The sequence below is a fragment of the Gorilla gorilla genome, chromosome 10 (assembly GCF_029281585.2).
Source record: "Gorilla gorilla gorilla isolate KB3781 chromosome 10, NHGRI_mGorGor1-v2.1_pri, whole genome shotgun sequence".
Taxonomy (NCBI): domain Eukaryota; kingdom Metazoa; phylum Chordata; class Mammalia; order Primates; family Hominidae; genus Gorilla; species Gorilla gorilla.
Window position 1 is genome coordinate 97,014,967 of NC_073234.2, and position 16,058 is coordinate 97,031,024.

General features: G+C 34.5%; 1 protein-coding gene across 19 annotated transcripts in view; it reads right to left on the minus strand.

Moving 5' to 3' along the window:
• Nucleotides 1-16,058, minus strand: part of PPFIA2 (PTPRF interacting protein alpha 2) — a 499,610-nt gene that overhangs the window by 415,040 nt on the left and 68,512 nt on the right. For 14 of the 19 annotated variants that reach the window (XM_055358835.2, XM_055358845.2, XM_055358837.2 and 11 more), the window contains one exon: nt 1,538-1,591. The exons of the other annotated variants lie outside the window; for them this stretch is intronic. In XM_055358835.2, coding sequence (XP_055214810.1) covers nt 1,538-1,591 — 54 coding nt within the window. The remainder of the gene's footprint in view (nt 1-1,537; nt 1,592-16,058) is intronic. 19 annotated transcript variants of the gene reach the window in all.

A 16,058-nucleotide genomic window follows, 5' to 3' on the forward strand; every position in this document is an offset into this window, starting at 1 on the left:
ATAACTCATGCCTATTCACTTTTATTTATTGGGAATGACATTGATGTGGTTTGCCTTCAGGATACCATTTTTCCTTTCTGTGACCTTTATTTTCTCCCTGCAAAAGGATTCTTTCAACAACTAGGCCACATACCCGTTCAATCTTTCATGTTTAGAAACATGCTTTCTTAGAGGGTATGACAAACTAATTTATTTTAACATGTAAGTAATGGATAAGATCTTTATCAGTACTTGGCAGAAGACAGATATTTTATTTTGCTTTGAACAAGAGACAAATCCTTTGAAACCAACTAATCTCTAACTGTAGAATTCTTCCAGGAATCAGTGAACAGTTGGGGGAAGTATTTTGAAGGTAGTAGATCTACTTTTCTGATGTAAGTTGAATTCTATGGGCAAGCACTGTGCAAGGCAGAAGGGTAAAATTACATCACAAAAGCACTCACCTGCAATACTTAGGTAAAAGACTGGCCATTAATCCTGTCAATATACTTTCTGGGTTGACTTACATTTCATCTTGCCTTACATTGTAATGTAATAGGTCTAGGGGATAAATACAAGCAGCTGTCTGCAGCCAATACATTTTTCCACATAAATACTTATGATAAAAATAAAAAGAAGGAAAAGGACTATAATATGTTTTTTAGCCATACTTTAGGAGCAACTTGATGAAAATTAGATAACACCATGAGACACATCTGAGTGAGAAAGAGCTAGAACAGAAAGTTATCTCTTTAACAACTCACTGGTGTTTTAATGGAGTTAAAGTACTTCACCTACATGCCTATGTGAAGAACAGCTAAAAAGTGATAACACTGAGTTCTGTATGTTCCTCATTAAATTTCATTTTGCTAAATAAAAAGCAAGTAATGACAAAAATGTATGCATTGACTATTTGTTGATATAAGTTGAATCTGTCTTATTACTTTATATATACTTTGAATTTATTTTGAATCTCAAGCATGAAGTCATATGGATGTCATCTCTATCAGTGTTTTCTGAAATCTGACATCACAGAAAGGACTAAGATGTTCCAATAATAGAACATCAAGCTTTTGTTGCTGCTTATAAATTATAATTCATAGAAACTTTAGAACACTTTATAAACTTTAATTTCCTGGAAGCTTCCTGAATTAAGTAGAAAAGAACAATATCCAGAGTCAATACTATTTATCACATGGACATAATTTTTCTCAGTAACTAGAAAATATATTGCAACCCAAATACTATACTCATATTTAGAAAAACAAACTCTCCAGTTAGTAGAACATAAATTACTGAGATATTCTAATAAAGATTTTATTCCTATTTTTAAAGCCAATAAATTGAGATAAATTTTTATGAGTTGTTAAAACTTTTTAATAAAAACACCAGCCCACACCTCAAAGCAATTTCATACTTCTGTTATTAGTTTCTATAATAGCTGTATTTATAAAAAGTACCTGCATATGACAAATAATATACAAGCAATCAACTGATAATCTGGTGTGTACACAATTCAATTCGTCAACAGTTAAATTTAATGAAGAATCTAACTTACCGGTGGATCAGCCCCCTTAGAACCAGCCAGCCCTCCTGTTAGGGATTCGATATCCTGAAAAGGGGAGAGGTGTTGATTGTAAAGTGCTACTCAACAGCATGAAGAATCCCCCAGTCCCACAGTGTAATAATTTATTTAGCTGCAAAGTTAGGGCACGTCAGCTATTTTATTATTTTTTTGCAATCTTGGACACTGTAGTACTATACAAATAGTCTACATCTAAAGATCTAGATATTCTCTCCAACTCTGGACAGTCTATAAAAGGAAAAACATGTAAACAGATTTTTTTAAATATGCTGATGGTTCATCTTTGAAGAGCTGAAGTGAGAGCAGAAAAAAGAAAATTTAAGAAAACTTCAGTTTAATGTATTATTTTCAAAAATATTAAACCCATGGAAAATGTTTAACCTAAAAATATTTAATTTTTTTATTTTTATGAATACATAATAGTTGTACATATTTATGAGATACATATGATATTTTGATGTAAGTATTTGATGTGTAATAATCAAATTTAAGTCCATCACCTCAAACATTTATCATTTCATTGTTTTGGAAACGTTCCAAATATACTCTTCTAGCTATCATGAAATATACAGTAAATTATTGTTAACAATAGTCGCCCTATTGTGCTACTGAACATTATATCTTATTCATTTTATCTAACTGTAGATAAAAATATTAACCAAATCTTCTTTTTTCACCACCTCCCAACTAGCCTTCCCAGTCTGTGGTAACCACCATTCTATTCCCTACCTCCATGAGATCATTCTTTTTATAGCTCTTACATATGAGTAAGAACAGGTGACATTTATCTTTTTGTGCCTGGCTGATTTTACCTAATATTCTCCAGGATCATCCATGTTGTTGCAAATTTTTAAAATTATAACTATGGTCTACTCTATTTCTACACATAGAGTATAAAAATATAAAGAGATCGATTTTTAATCTTTAATAGGTAACCACAGAAGGTCATGCTTGAGTAATGACTATAGTTGTTAAATTTATAAATGGAGAAATAGGAAATGGTGTGATAAGCTGTAGAGGCTGTGACCTGTTTATAGGGACAACTACAATTCAGCCCTATCAGTTCTAAGGCTTTGTTTCCAGGGTTACTAATGATTATATGACTTATTCAAAAGAAGTTGCAATTCTAGGTTTTAAAGTAAAATCACCCAGGTTTTTAGTGTTTGCAACTGATTTAAGTTGTAAACCATCCCTCATCCCTCCCAAATGAAAAAAACACAACTCTCTGCTAAAAGGCTGCTGGAAAGGAGTTTTGGGTTAAGTCGAATGGTTACACTTCTTGGCTAAAAATGTTCTTTCTTATGACTCTGATCACCTCTTATCTGTTTGCATCTAGTTGGAAAGACAGGGATGAAGAGGGGGGAAATATAGTTGTATTAAGAAAACAAAGAAGAAGGATAATTAAGTCCTGATTGAAGTAATGGAAATTTAAATGCCTATGATGAGGAAAAGGGCCAATACTTTGATATAATTAAGAGGACTTATGCTACTAATTCACTTAGGACTTAATCAGATGATTTTCCCCTTATATTGAAAAAAGGAGGACTCTTAATAATACAATATGGGGCTGGGATGAGCATGTGATGGAAACACTCAAGGAAGGGGACAGGGAAGGATGGTGTTATAACTGTTTCTATATGAAATGCTAACTGTGAAAAGGAACATAATGGGTAATGAATTTATTCATGCATAGTCTATTAAAGGTCACAAATGACAAGGAGTACTTACCAAGAAAATTATTAAATGGTCTCCTTTCTAATGGAAATGTATATATATTTTTTCTCTACCCAGAATCCTTTTGAGAAACTACTCCTTCCCCTCTCCCATTCTAGCTACAAAAGAGGCTAATAAAAATTGCTTCAAATATTGTAGGGACCTGCCAGAGAATTAAGGCAATATAGAATCTGAAAAACATAATGGAAGAGTTTAAGTCCTTGATTGTATCATTTGAGGAATGTTTGAAATAAGATGTTCTCTCTGCCTGCAATTCAGCTTAAAGTAGATTTCTGGCTCTGAAAAGTAAAAATATCCTAATTATATCGGCATTTTTGGGTCTATCTGTAAAAGGCCCACCCTCTCCATCCTGTTCAAATGCTTTATTCCAACATTATGCCCAACATAAAAAAAATCAACTCATCTAAATTATCTGATCTTACATGTTCTTTAGCATTCTTATTGTCACTTAAGTAAATTTTGTCTTTGTATAATTAAAACAAAGCATCAAATACATGTATAAATTGGCAAGGAATATTAACATCCTTATCAAATCCAAAGATAAAACATAACTTAAAATTGTCTTAAAATCTCATGGAATGAACAACATTAGGTAGTAAAATGACTAAAATATTAGATTTAAAGAAAATAAAACACACAGCTTGCACTGTTTGATAATATTTCTGCTATGACCACACTGAAACAAGTTTCTGTTCATGTAAAATGTTATTTCCAATTATACTTAAAATGAAAAAAAAGATACCAAGAGCATTTGGAGTTAATACATGTCTTTCTTTGTAGAAAGGCACGTAAGTTATATTAATGATATAATTTTTAATGAAGCTATCAGAGGGATAATAGAGAAACTGATGTGGATAACAAGTATTTTAGCAATTTAGTCAATGCATTTTCTCATATTTTGTAAAGTTTGATCATTAAGATTTCTTATCTAAGTAAGTTGTGCCAAGTTTCAGATTTTTAAAATTTTAAGCTCTTTGTGATTGTCATGTCTTGAGAAAAAATGAGAAAGAAGAATGTAGAAGATGAATGAAAAGGGCAATAAATTTTGTAGTTTTTAACACATTGAATTCAAAATAAATTACGAATTAATGGCTCTAAATAGTATATAGATGTATATTCTTATCTCTAAATGGGTAAGTTGTAAACTGAATGTAAATCATTCAATTGTAAAAAAATGTTTGAGTTCGTGTTCTATTTTGAGTGTAAGTTGAAAAGGAGTGTCCTACTTGGAGAGAGGTCCAAGTTAAACACGGCTTATCAGTTCATGCAAAAGGAATTTTCTCAGGTGTGCATAATGCACATAAGTGTGCATGGATACATTTATGTTGTAAAATAATAGATAAATACTTGAGTAACTCTGGACATATGATTACTACATAGCTTTCAAATGATAACTAAAAGTGAGTCAATATTTTTGATGGTTGTTGAATATTTTATCTGCAAAGTATAAGTAAAATCTTTGGCAAATGTGTCTATTTTCTTATTTCAATATATTTTATGTAGATAACAACAAAAGGGGACATCAAATAGTATAAACATTGACTTCCTAGAAAGTTTTTTGACTTACTATTGTAAAAATATTATTTGTTTAATTAAAACACTCAAAACATCATTTTATTTTTAACTAGGCTACAGAATTTATTTAACCATATTGCATACCATATTGAGGTCATCATTTGTATCTAATAGCTAATAAAATAGCTACTACTCAGTGAACAGTTGCTATGTGCCAGGTACTTTTATAAGTGCTTTGTAGACATTAATGCCATAATAAACTTATGTTAGTTAATTATTTTCTCACTTAAAAGGTTAGGTAGTTTACATAACTCATACAGTATCATAGAGCTATTAAGAAATGGGTTATAAAACATATACATAGGACTCCAAACCTGTATTTTTTTAATTACCGGTCCTAGTGAACAGTTTCACCCTGGTACCCTGGTGACACTGCACGTATCTATGTTGGCGATGCAAGTAAGGCTAAAACACAGGCTGGTAAATCTTGGTGGAATATCCCGTGACCCTCCCAGAACATGACAAAGGAGGCAGTCTTATGAGGAGCTTTTACATAGCTATTTCTTATTTGCCTCCCTCACACCAGTGAGGCATGGGACTTCCCACACCTCACACCTCCCTACACCAGGTCCATCTTCAGGATATCAAACTACTTAGGTGTAGTATGGAATTGGCTCCTCCCTAACAATACAGCCCACTTCTCTTGTTGCCTATCATTTGACCCATCCAGTTCAGTGTTGTCCAGTGGAAATTGGGACCAGGGTCAGAATTAGAGCAGGTAAGTGAGGTGCCTAAAGTGCAAAATTTAAGTAGGTGCTGGTTCTTAGGGTCATACAACTGCTGACCTGCACTTGTATAATCTTGATAGTGAGCACCTTATTAAATTTTGTGCCCTAAGCACCTCACTTGTCTCATCTGAATCCTGGCCTTTCTAGGGACCTGAGGAGCTGAAACAATGGTAGCCTTCTTTATGCTGACTGTGTAAGTAACAAACATAAAACCATTTGGATTCATCGTCTCCTTATCACTCGAATCTGTAGAAGTGTAGCAAGCACCTACGCCATGTGGTTGCTCAGGGACTGCATGCTGCTTCTCACTGGTATCCTCAATCATACGAATTTTTATCATCAATGCTGAATGAAATAAACTAGTATGTATTAATTATATAAGAAACTTCATTTCTTAAACATCATTTCAGATAATGAAAGCTTCATTTTCCTCTCCAAGGTGTGAAAAACGTAAGTGGGGTTATTAGCCAGTCCTTAACACAGCTGTGCAGATTCAGTTTTTCAACACTGGAAAGTTCTGGTCCTGGCATGAAAACCCAGTAAACCAAGGATGGCCAGTGAATCAGAAGTCTTAAAGCTTGGGAAGGTTGAGCTCCAGGAAGAGTGAGGTGATCAGTGTCAGAGCTCTAAGTAGAGTGAGACTTAGGGCATTCTCAGACTTGAGGAGTCTACATTGCACTGCATTTGTAGTAGTGGTTGTTCACCTGCACTTTTGCTCCCTGGCCTCCTGCTCCAAGAATTGGCATATTTTTCCCTTGACAAACACTTTGAATGATGGAGCTATAGGGATTAATAATGTGGCTCTCAGTGTAAGCCGTCAAGTTCAGATACTGTAAGTCTTGCTTCCTTTGTGTGCAAGTGGAAAAAAAATAAAGGATATTAGGATTTCAGGTCTTTCTCAGAGCTGTTGCTGGATTCTTATTTTTATCCCTGAAGAGCAGGATCAGCCAATTATGTTAAAGAAAAATATGATAAAATAATTTGGCTATCGAATACAGTAAGAATGAACAAATAAAATTCTAAAGAGTTAGTTGACTCTCGCATCGCATATGCCACAAGACCCAAGATATCTTCAAACCTGAGAGTTATATTTAAAGTTAATATCAGGTTTTAAGCTTTCACTTGTTCAAAAAGTCACTTAATGTAATATGAAAATACTTAAAACATTATAATAATTGTCAATTATGGGCATTTTAAAATTTCAGATTTATGCATTGTTATGGGTTAAATTATGTTCCCTGAAAATTCAGATGTTGAAATCTTAACCCTCAGTACCTAAGAATGTAACTGTGTTTGAATGTAAGGTCTTTAATGAGGTGATTAAGAAGATTGATCCAATATGACTGGTGTCCTTATAAGAAGCGGAAGAGATAGCAGGGATGTGTGCACACTGAGCAAAGGCCATATGAGAACACAAGAAGAAGGCAGCAATTTCTAAGCCATGGAGAGCGCCCTCAGAAGAAATAAAATCTGCAAACACCTTCATCTTGGAATTCTAGCCCCAGAACTGTGAGAAAATACATTTATATTGTTTAAGTCACTCAGTCTGTGGTATTTTGTTATAGGAGCCCTAGCAAACTAATGCATGCATATTTGTAATTTGGGACTAGTTTTTAGATTCTTTGGGAAAAGTTATCATATTTCAATATAGAGTACATAAGAGTTCATTAAGCAGTCTATAAAAAAATCAGTATCAGTGGAATCAATGTGAAATAGTAAAATGACCATTTCTGTCAAATGGTTATATTTAAAATTATTTCAAGTCTTTAAAATATTTAATGAAGTATTATGTATATGTTAAAACTTGACAAAATTTATTGTATTCAAAATATTGAAATTAAGCATTTCTCTCATCTCCTTTATAGAAAAATGTCTCAAAATTCCCCTCTCCCACTACTTTCTGTTGATATGCCCTGTGGTGCCCACATCACTGCAACTCCTCTTATCAAGGTTGCCAATGACATCCTATCGTTCAAATTTAATTTTTCATGTTCTGTCATCATATTTCTTGATCGCTAAGCTTCAGTCGACACAGCTGACTACTCCATCTTTATTGAAATACTTTTCCCTTTTGGCTTTCATTTATTTTCACCCGCTACATTATTTTATTTAGTACTGTGGCTCTAAATATAATGCATGCTGATAAATTTTGAATTTCTATCTTCAGCTTCAACTTATCCTCTGAGATCCATACTGCCACTTCAATCTCCACTTAGATGTATTATAGCCATGTAAAATGCAATAATGCAAAATTAAACTCTTGATTCCATCACAACTCTTCCCTTAAATTAGGTTCCCATCCCAGTGATTGCCATCTTATTAAATGACATCACCATTCACCCAGTTGCTCAGGTCCAAATCCATCAGCAAACCCCACTAAGTCTATTGTAAAAATACTACTTGAATTTGACTACATCTCATTACCTTCATTCCTGTCATCCTAATCCCTTGTAATATATCAATAATATCTATCACATAAACTGAAAAAAATAATATATATATATATAGCTTTCTAACTGTTGTCCATGAATTTGTTATCTCCCTCTCCCCTATATATTCTCCACATAGCAGCCGAACTATCCATTTAAATTGTAAGTTAGATCACATTGCTGTCTTGACCAAAACCCTAAATGGTTTCCCAGCAATCTTAAAACAAAACACAAACTTATTGCTATGCTCTGTCATGCCCTGTATGATCTGGCTCTTGGCTATCTCTCTGACTATATCTTTTGCCGTTCTCCCTCTGTCCTGCCTTCTCAGACACAATGGCCTCCTTATGATTCCAAAAAAATATTCAAAATTTGGCTTCTATCTCAGGGCCTTTGCCCATGCTTTTCCTGCTTCTTAGGGTGCTCATTTCTAGATGTCCTCATCCATTTTGTGTTGCTATAAAAGATGACCTGAGGCTCGGTAATAAAAAATAAATAAAGAAAAAAAGGTTTATTTGGTGCAGAATTCTGAGGCCAGAAAGTTCAAGATTGGACTTCCACATCTGAGCAGGGCCTTAGGCTGCCCCTACCTATGGCAGAAGGCCAAGGGGAGCCAGCTGTGTGAAAGAGTGAGGAGGTGCCAGGCTCTTTGTAACAATCAGCTCTCATGGGAACTAATAAAGAGAGAACCCACTCACCCCCAAGGGAGGGCATTAATCTATTCATGAGGGATCTGTCCCATGACCCAAACACCTCACAGTAGGTACCACTTCCAACATTAGGTGTCAAATTTCAACATGAGGTTTGAAGGGGACAAACATTAAAACCATAGCAGTAGATATCCTCCTATTTAACTCACCCACTTCATTCAGGTCTTAGCATACCAAAATTCTGAATGACCTTCCAAAACTAATTATCTAAATCAGTCAAGGTTCCACCTGAACGAACTGACAAACTCGGAGACTATACAGAAGAACATTTAATAAAGGTATGATTTATAGAGGTATGGATAGTTTACAGGGTCCAGAGAAATGGTGGTACACGGGGACTAGCAACAGCTAGACGTTGTAACCACCCTTAAACCTAAAGAAAGTGCAAGAACAATGTAGTCAAGAGTCCAGCAAGAGGTGAATACCTATCATCAGCCTATAGAACAGCTTGCCACACAGTGGAGACTCAATAACTACTTATTGAATAATACAATTGCTGAATGAATGATGTGATACTATTTTTACATATATAAAAAGCTGAATCTCAGAGTACATATGGTGAAGTGTGTCTTATTTTTGTATAACTGTATCACTTTGAAAGCATGGCTGAAAGCAATAATGTTTGCACAATAAATCTTTATAAAATGCCTGAGTGAATAAACTAATAAATGACTTGCCCCAAATCACACAGCTGGTGAATGCTTGAAAGAAGCTTTGAAATCCCAAGTGTTATAACTCCAAGCCCAGCATATTTTCTGTTCCATCATATATCACTAATGAGACATCCTCCTGAAAGAAAAACTCCTCAACTCTGTATTTTCTCATCTCTTGAGGTACTAAGTTTCTATATATTACATGGTATCTAGTGCATCAGAAGGAAAAATGCAAAATTATTTAATAGTCAATAAACAATACATTAAATTCATCCTCTGGTTAAATACTGCCAATGCTTCCAATTAAAGGTCTGACACCTTAATCATTGTACAATCAATAAATCAATGCTTGAAAATCTGACCTAACATGTATGTCTGGAATTAATAAATGGTTCAAATATGTTAAACTAAAAATCAGTAATTTTTATTTTTATGTAACATCTCATAGTGTGTTGGTTCACAGCACTGGGAATAAGTAATAGAAGATAAAATTTATTTTAAACAAATCATTCACTTTTTCACACAAGGCTTAATGGAAACAATCTTTCATCACCGGATACCAGCTCCTTAAGGCAAGCATCCAAATAATGAAGCTGAGTTTGTTAATGAGGCATCTTCCTCCTCAACCAGACTTAAGCAGTTAGTGTTTCCTTGACAACATTATAGGGTAAATTTCCTGGGAGGCATAGAATAAGCAGGAAACATACAGACTAATTTTATAAATTTTTCCTGTGTAAGCCAAAAGGTGTCCTTTTTAATTATTCTTTAAAACAAAAAAAGGGGAAATATCTATTTCTTTACTTTGAGTATAGGCCAGCCTGAATCTGAATTTTCCTTAAGCCACACAATTAATTCCTTCAAAAAAGAGCAGTTGAGCAAATTTTGTGGCCGAGGCACTGTACTCTTCATGGGAGGACACAATGAGGAGTAAATCAAGGTCACAGGTTTCATAGCATTCAGAGTCATGACATGCTCTCTGACTTTAAGGATTTTTCAGTCCAAAAGCACATAAATCTGCAGAACAACATGAGGAAGAATTTTGAGAAATGTGGTGTTAAAATTATAACAGACAAGGGTTGTGGTGTTAAATTTTATAGTGTGACAATTAGTTTGGGTACTTCATATTGCCAGATTGTACTTTATTTTTGAATGCATATTGGGTAAGTGTCTCCAGGAACTGGTTGAGTAACATAATAATTAACATTTATTAAGCATTTACTGACACAGACACCATGCTAAGCGCTCTACTGCCGCGTTAGGTAACATCCTAACTCTCTTAGCCATTATTATTTCCACCATTTCAAGATGATGAAACTGGGTCTTTCAGAGTTTAAATGACTTAACAAAGGTCACACAGCTAATAAGTATTCAAACCAAAGAGGCTGATTCCAGAGGCAATGATTTTTAACAATGATGCTCTCTTCAATGAATTGAGGTATGAGAAAAGAATAGGGAGAACTTCTTGGCATGCATATGGTGACTTGGAAAAAAACATAAATACTTATTCACTATCTGAAGAAGAAATGCAACAAATTGCAGGCAGAATAATTCTGAGGTGGCTGATATCCTCTGATGGGAGGATGATTATCCTTGATTGACCTGTAAATGTAAGAGCTGAGAACATCAGATTTAGCCAAAAAGTAAAATTCCCAAAATCTTGGCTATATATTTCTAATTTCAAAGTCTTCTACCTGAATTTAAACCTAACTAGGAAATATAATGTGTATCAAAGGCACAAGTGTTTCAACAGTGCATAAGAATAGGGCTTTCTGAAGAAAGTGCCAGAGATTCAGGTTCTACATTTTCCACTTCATAAATTTTGTGTGTCGCTTTTTCTTGTCCATTCCTTTCCATATGGCTGAGGCGATAAAGGGAATGTTTTGCTAATTCCTGACTCAGTCTCAATCAATTTCTCTTTTCCAACTTTTCCACACTGATGCATCCTTGCTATCTCAAACTCACTATATCCAAATAAGACATCATCTTCTTTATCAGCCATTGCCATGGCAAACCGCCAATTTCCTATTCCTGTTGATGTTTTCAATAAGCAGTTAGTTATCCAATCTAGGTTTATGGATGTTAATAGAGTTTTCCCTTACTCTGGTATCCATATACCAATCCAGTCTAGTTTTCCTTGTAAATGTCTGCTTAGTTGATTGCCTTCTTTCATTTACCATTGCATTTACTAGCTTAGTTCAAAACCTCATTTTATTTTCCCCTGACCCCTGGCTTTTTCCAAAACAGTGTCTTTGTTGAGTTCCTTTTTCCACTCTCACTTTCATATCATCTTTTCTTCCAACAAGTTCCCAAAGTGTGGCCTGAGGACCATCACCAGCAGCAGCAGCAACATCACCCAGGAATTCATAAGACATGCAATTTCTTGGGCCCTACCTGAATTCGGCTGCATCTGAAACTGTTTAACACACCCTCCAAGTGAGTCTGATGCAGGCTAAGGTTGGAGAACCACTGCCCCAGAGTGATGTATTTTAAATGCAAATATAGACAGGTTACTTCTGTACTCAAAATACTTAAGTAAGGTCCCCATTCCCAGGAAGGAAAGATAATCAAACCTCTGTACATGTGGTTTTCCATTGTCATCATACATTTCTGAACTACTTTTTTCACTTCACCTTTTACCACTTTCCAAAAAAGAAACCCTGCACTCTTATCATAATGAATCCTGCACTTCCTTATTGTGACAAGTGTTTTCTTTTATGTTTCTGCACCACGGATTCTTATGTCTAGAAAGCCACCCCTACCTTGTGGGTGAATGTAATTCATCCTTTGAAACTCAGTCTAGGCACCATCTCCTCTGGGGAGGCTTTCCTGAGTCCCTCAGACCGAAGGGAGGGTTCTACTCTAGCACAACAGAGGTACTGTCCCAAGAAACTTTGCCTGAGGGGTAGTCAACAGCTCTCCAATTTTACTTCAAGCCTGCAAAATGTAAGACACACGCAAAAATAGACAGCTTAGTGATCCAGAGAACAGGTTCAAGCCTGGATTTACTACCTACCATCTGTGTGACCTTAGGCTAATTGCTTTACGTTCTTTACAGAAAATAAATCAATCTATGTCCTTGTACACAAATTAGAAAGGTTTGGAATATTTATTATAATAATTAATATTAATTTTGATAATTCATGGAAAGCTACCTATTGATAACTTACAGTAAACAATATTATTATTCATGTAATAATACATAGGCACAGTCTAGTTACACATGTGTAAAATAAAGATAGGCTATGGATACAGATTACATAAAGATATATGTTAAAACAGATAAGCATTAGAATACATGTAAATAAGACCCAAATATAGACTAATCTTAGGTATAAATCTCCATTAGATTTCTAGAGATTATTTTGCCTGAAAGGGAAGGAGCCCTAAGATTCATTTTATTTCCCAACATAGTCTTATAACTTTTATGCATTTCTATGGCTTTGGTTATTATACATTTTTCACCAGTCATATTAAAGCATATTATTTTCATTCTTCCTAATAAAAAAAATGAGTAATATTTTTGCTGTACATTAAAAACTATGTATTGGGTAACATGTATACCATAAACCCATACAAATTTATTCCTCTTTAAATGTGTTATTTGATATCACAGGTTTATATACCATGATGTGGGAAGCTTTAAGTAGGTTAGAAATGTGCTATAGCCACTGAGAAGAAGAATTCAACATTTAAATGAGAATATCAATATTATAATCCTAGATACACATAATTTATGGGAGACTCACTTTTGTTTGATGGATCGGAGGCTCAATTACTGTAATTCCAATTTATAATTAAGTCTTCAATTACATGATGCTTAGATCTTCTCCTATCTGACACAAAATGCAAACAAATAACTAGAAAAATATAATACCATATAATTTAATTTTAAAAATCAGGTTTTATTTTCAACTCAGTAAATAGTAGCCTAAAATACTGGCTTAAAAAAAAAACTTGGAGATTAGCCTATCGGAAGTGATTTTTGTAAGAGGGAAGAATAAAATACTGTCTTTTTCAACTGTTAATAACTGCAGTTCCACTGACTGTGGTACCTTAAGGCAATTTATCGGTCTGATTCATAAATAACCACAAGGCAGAATTTTTTGTGAACTGAAAGCAAAAACAGGGCAAGTGGTTTATGAAATATCTATATATATCTATCTGTTTTTAAAATAGATACTTCTAATAATAGATATTTCTAATACATATTTATTTAACCATATCTCTCCCTTACTAGAATTTAGGTATTAAGCCAATTAATATAAACAGTTTCAAGGTAATCATAATAAGCTGGCAAGAAAACAGATGATCTATATTCAAATTCAAGTTCACACTTCTAGAAAAAATTGGTATAGGATTTTCAGCTGAATATTACGTATTTTATGGTCATACATTAATTTTGGAAGTAATAGCCTTGGAGGAATTAGATAGAGCTAGGGGGAGAGATCAGATCTTAAATTTAAAAAAAAACAGCAATTAGCAACACTATCCAAAATCAGATATGCAAAATTTGTGAAAGGAAGTCTAATTTGGAACCTAAGAAACATGCAGAAAAATTCCCTTTGCATTGCTGTTTTCTTTGGGAAAGAAATTCATCAAATTCTAAATCATAATAAGTTAATTTCAAATTTATTTTTTATTTTTTAGTTCAGTTTTTGAAATAAGTGATGATCATAATGTTAACAAGAAATAGCAAAAGAACATATGATTTATCTATTTTTCTTCTGGGCAGCTCCATTTCAATTGATGCTACCAGGATTCTATTATGAATAAATGTTTATAATACCAAATAATACTACTGAATGGAAATGTAACTGACTGATATCAGAGCATAAAATGCATTGATGTTATGTTATTCAAGTAATTGAGACTATAGCATAATGTAGGAGTCGTAGAGCACAGCATAGAGCTGGAGATTTAGAGTCGATCATAGAACATTCTATAGTCATTACATGTTCTACAGACAGTCTTGTTCTCCTTTTCATCCACTCAAGCTCCCCCTCCCCAAAATACAACTAAAATAAAGCTTTAAAGTTTATAATATTCTTTCATTTACTGGGATCAATTTAGAATATTTTATATCCTTATCTCTCCTTTCCTTAATATTTCTAGGACATATTTTTCATTACTTATACTTCCTCCCAAATGTAACTGACAGCATTCAAATGAGCCACACCACCAGGTAAGAATTTCAAAGTGCATACAATGCTAAGTTCCTTGGGGTTAGTGCAGTGGCAAAGTTTGGACATTTCTTTTGTTTGAGAGCAATCAAAACAGACAATACAGACAGTCCTTACTTGGCACAGTACAGTGTTAACTGTCTTTACCTTGCATGGCTCCATGAAATCAGTTACTATAAAGCAGGGACATGGCTCCCCTGGTTCTGATATGTACTGGTTTCAGTAAACACAGTACAGTACCACTCAAAGCAAGAATATAGTGGCATTTTAACGGTAGATAAATCTTCATCCCTTTGCCTCCAGCATCCCTTAAACTGGATTGTGAATCTTGAATGCATAGTGCAGTGGCTATGTAACACAATATTAAAATTGGAATCTTTCTCAATTTTAGCTTTGGTCCAAAGGCCAAAAATAATGTGGTGATGACCAGTATTTACATATCCTTAAGCAAGGAGCTACATCAAGCCATGTGAAAATATTGTAAAACAGATTCTGCCAGAATTGATAAACATTGTCTCTTAATGAGAGCATTATTGGCAAATTAGGCAGGAAATTTCTTCATGGAAAGTATACTGAATTTGCATTTCAGGATTTTTCGCATCTTTACACTTAGGCACCAAAGTCTATTCCTGTCTCACTCCTCACCCTCCCACTCCTCCTCCCCCAACACACAGAGGTGACTATTCCTGAGGACCAGATTTGAGCTGCAGAGTGGGCAGTGCATCTTAAAGTGCTTGACCTAAGAGGACTGCTAGAAAAGTAAAGCAACGTGGCCCATGGGTAAACTACTAAATTCCATTCCATGTGAAGAGTATATTAATTTCCTATTGCTTCTGTAATGAATTTCCACAAATTAGTGACTTAAAATAACACAAATTTATTATTTTACAGATTTGAAGGTTAGAATCTAAAAATCAAGGTGTTGGCAGGGGCTATGTTCCTTCCGCAGACTTCAGAGGAGAATCCATTTCCTTGCCTTATCCAGCTTTTAAAGGCTGCATGCATTTTTTGGCTTATGGCCTCTTCCTCCATCTTCAAAGAGCATTATTTCAATCTCTAGTTCTATCTTCACATCTCTTTTTCTAACACTAACCCTTTTGCCTCCTTCTTATAAGGACTCTTACATTGGATGCACCTAGCTAATTCAGAATTATCTCTCCATCTCAAGATTCTTAACCTAATGTTCTCACACCCACAATGTCCCAAAGGTAACATAGCCACATGTCCTGGGATATAAGATGCAGACATTTTGGGGGTTCCTTATGCAGCCTACCACAAGGGGTAATTAAAAATGTAAGTCAGAACAGGCTTGGCCTGAATGTAAGAATACCTTGGATTCAAACCACATTAAACTTTCTTGACCAGCCCAGGCAGGAGTGACCTCTCCATCCACTGAACTTCCATTATACTTATTTTTGTCTATATATTGCCTGATATTATCATTCTATGTGCTTTCTTTCCATATAAATCCTAACTCTCTTAGCA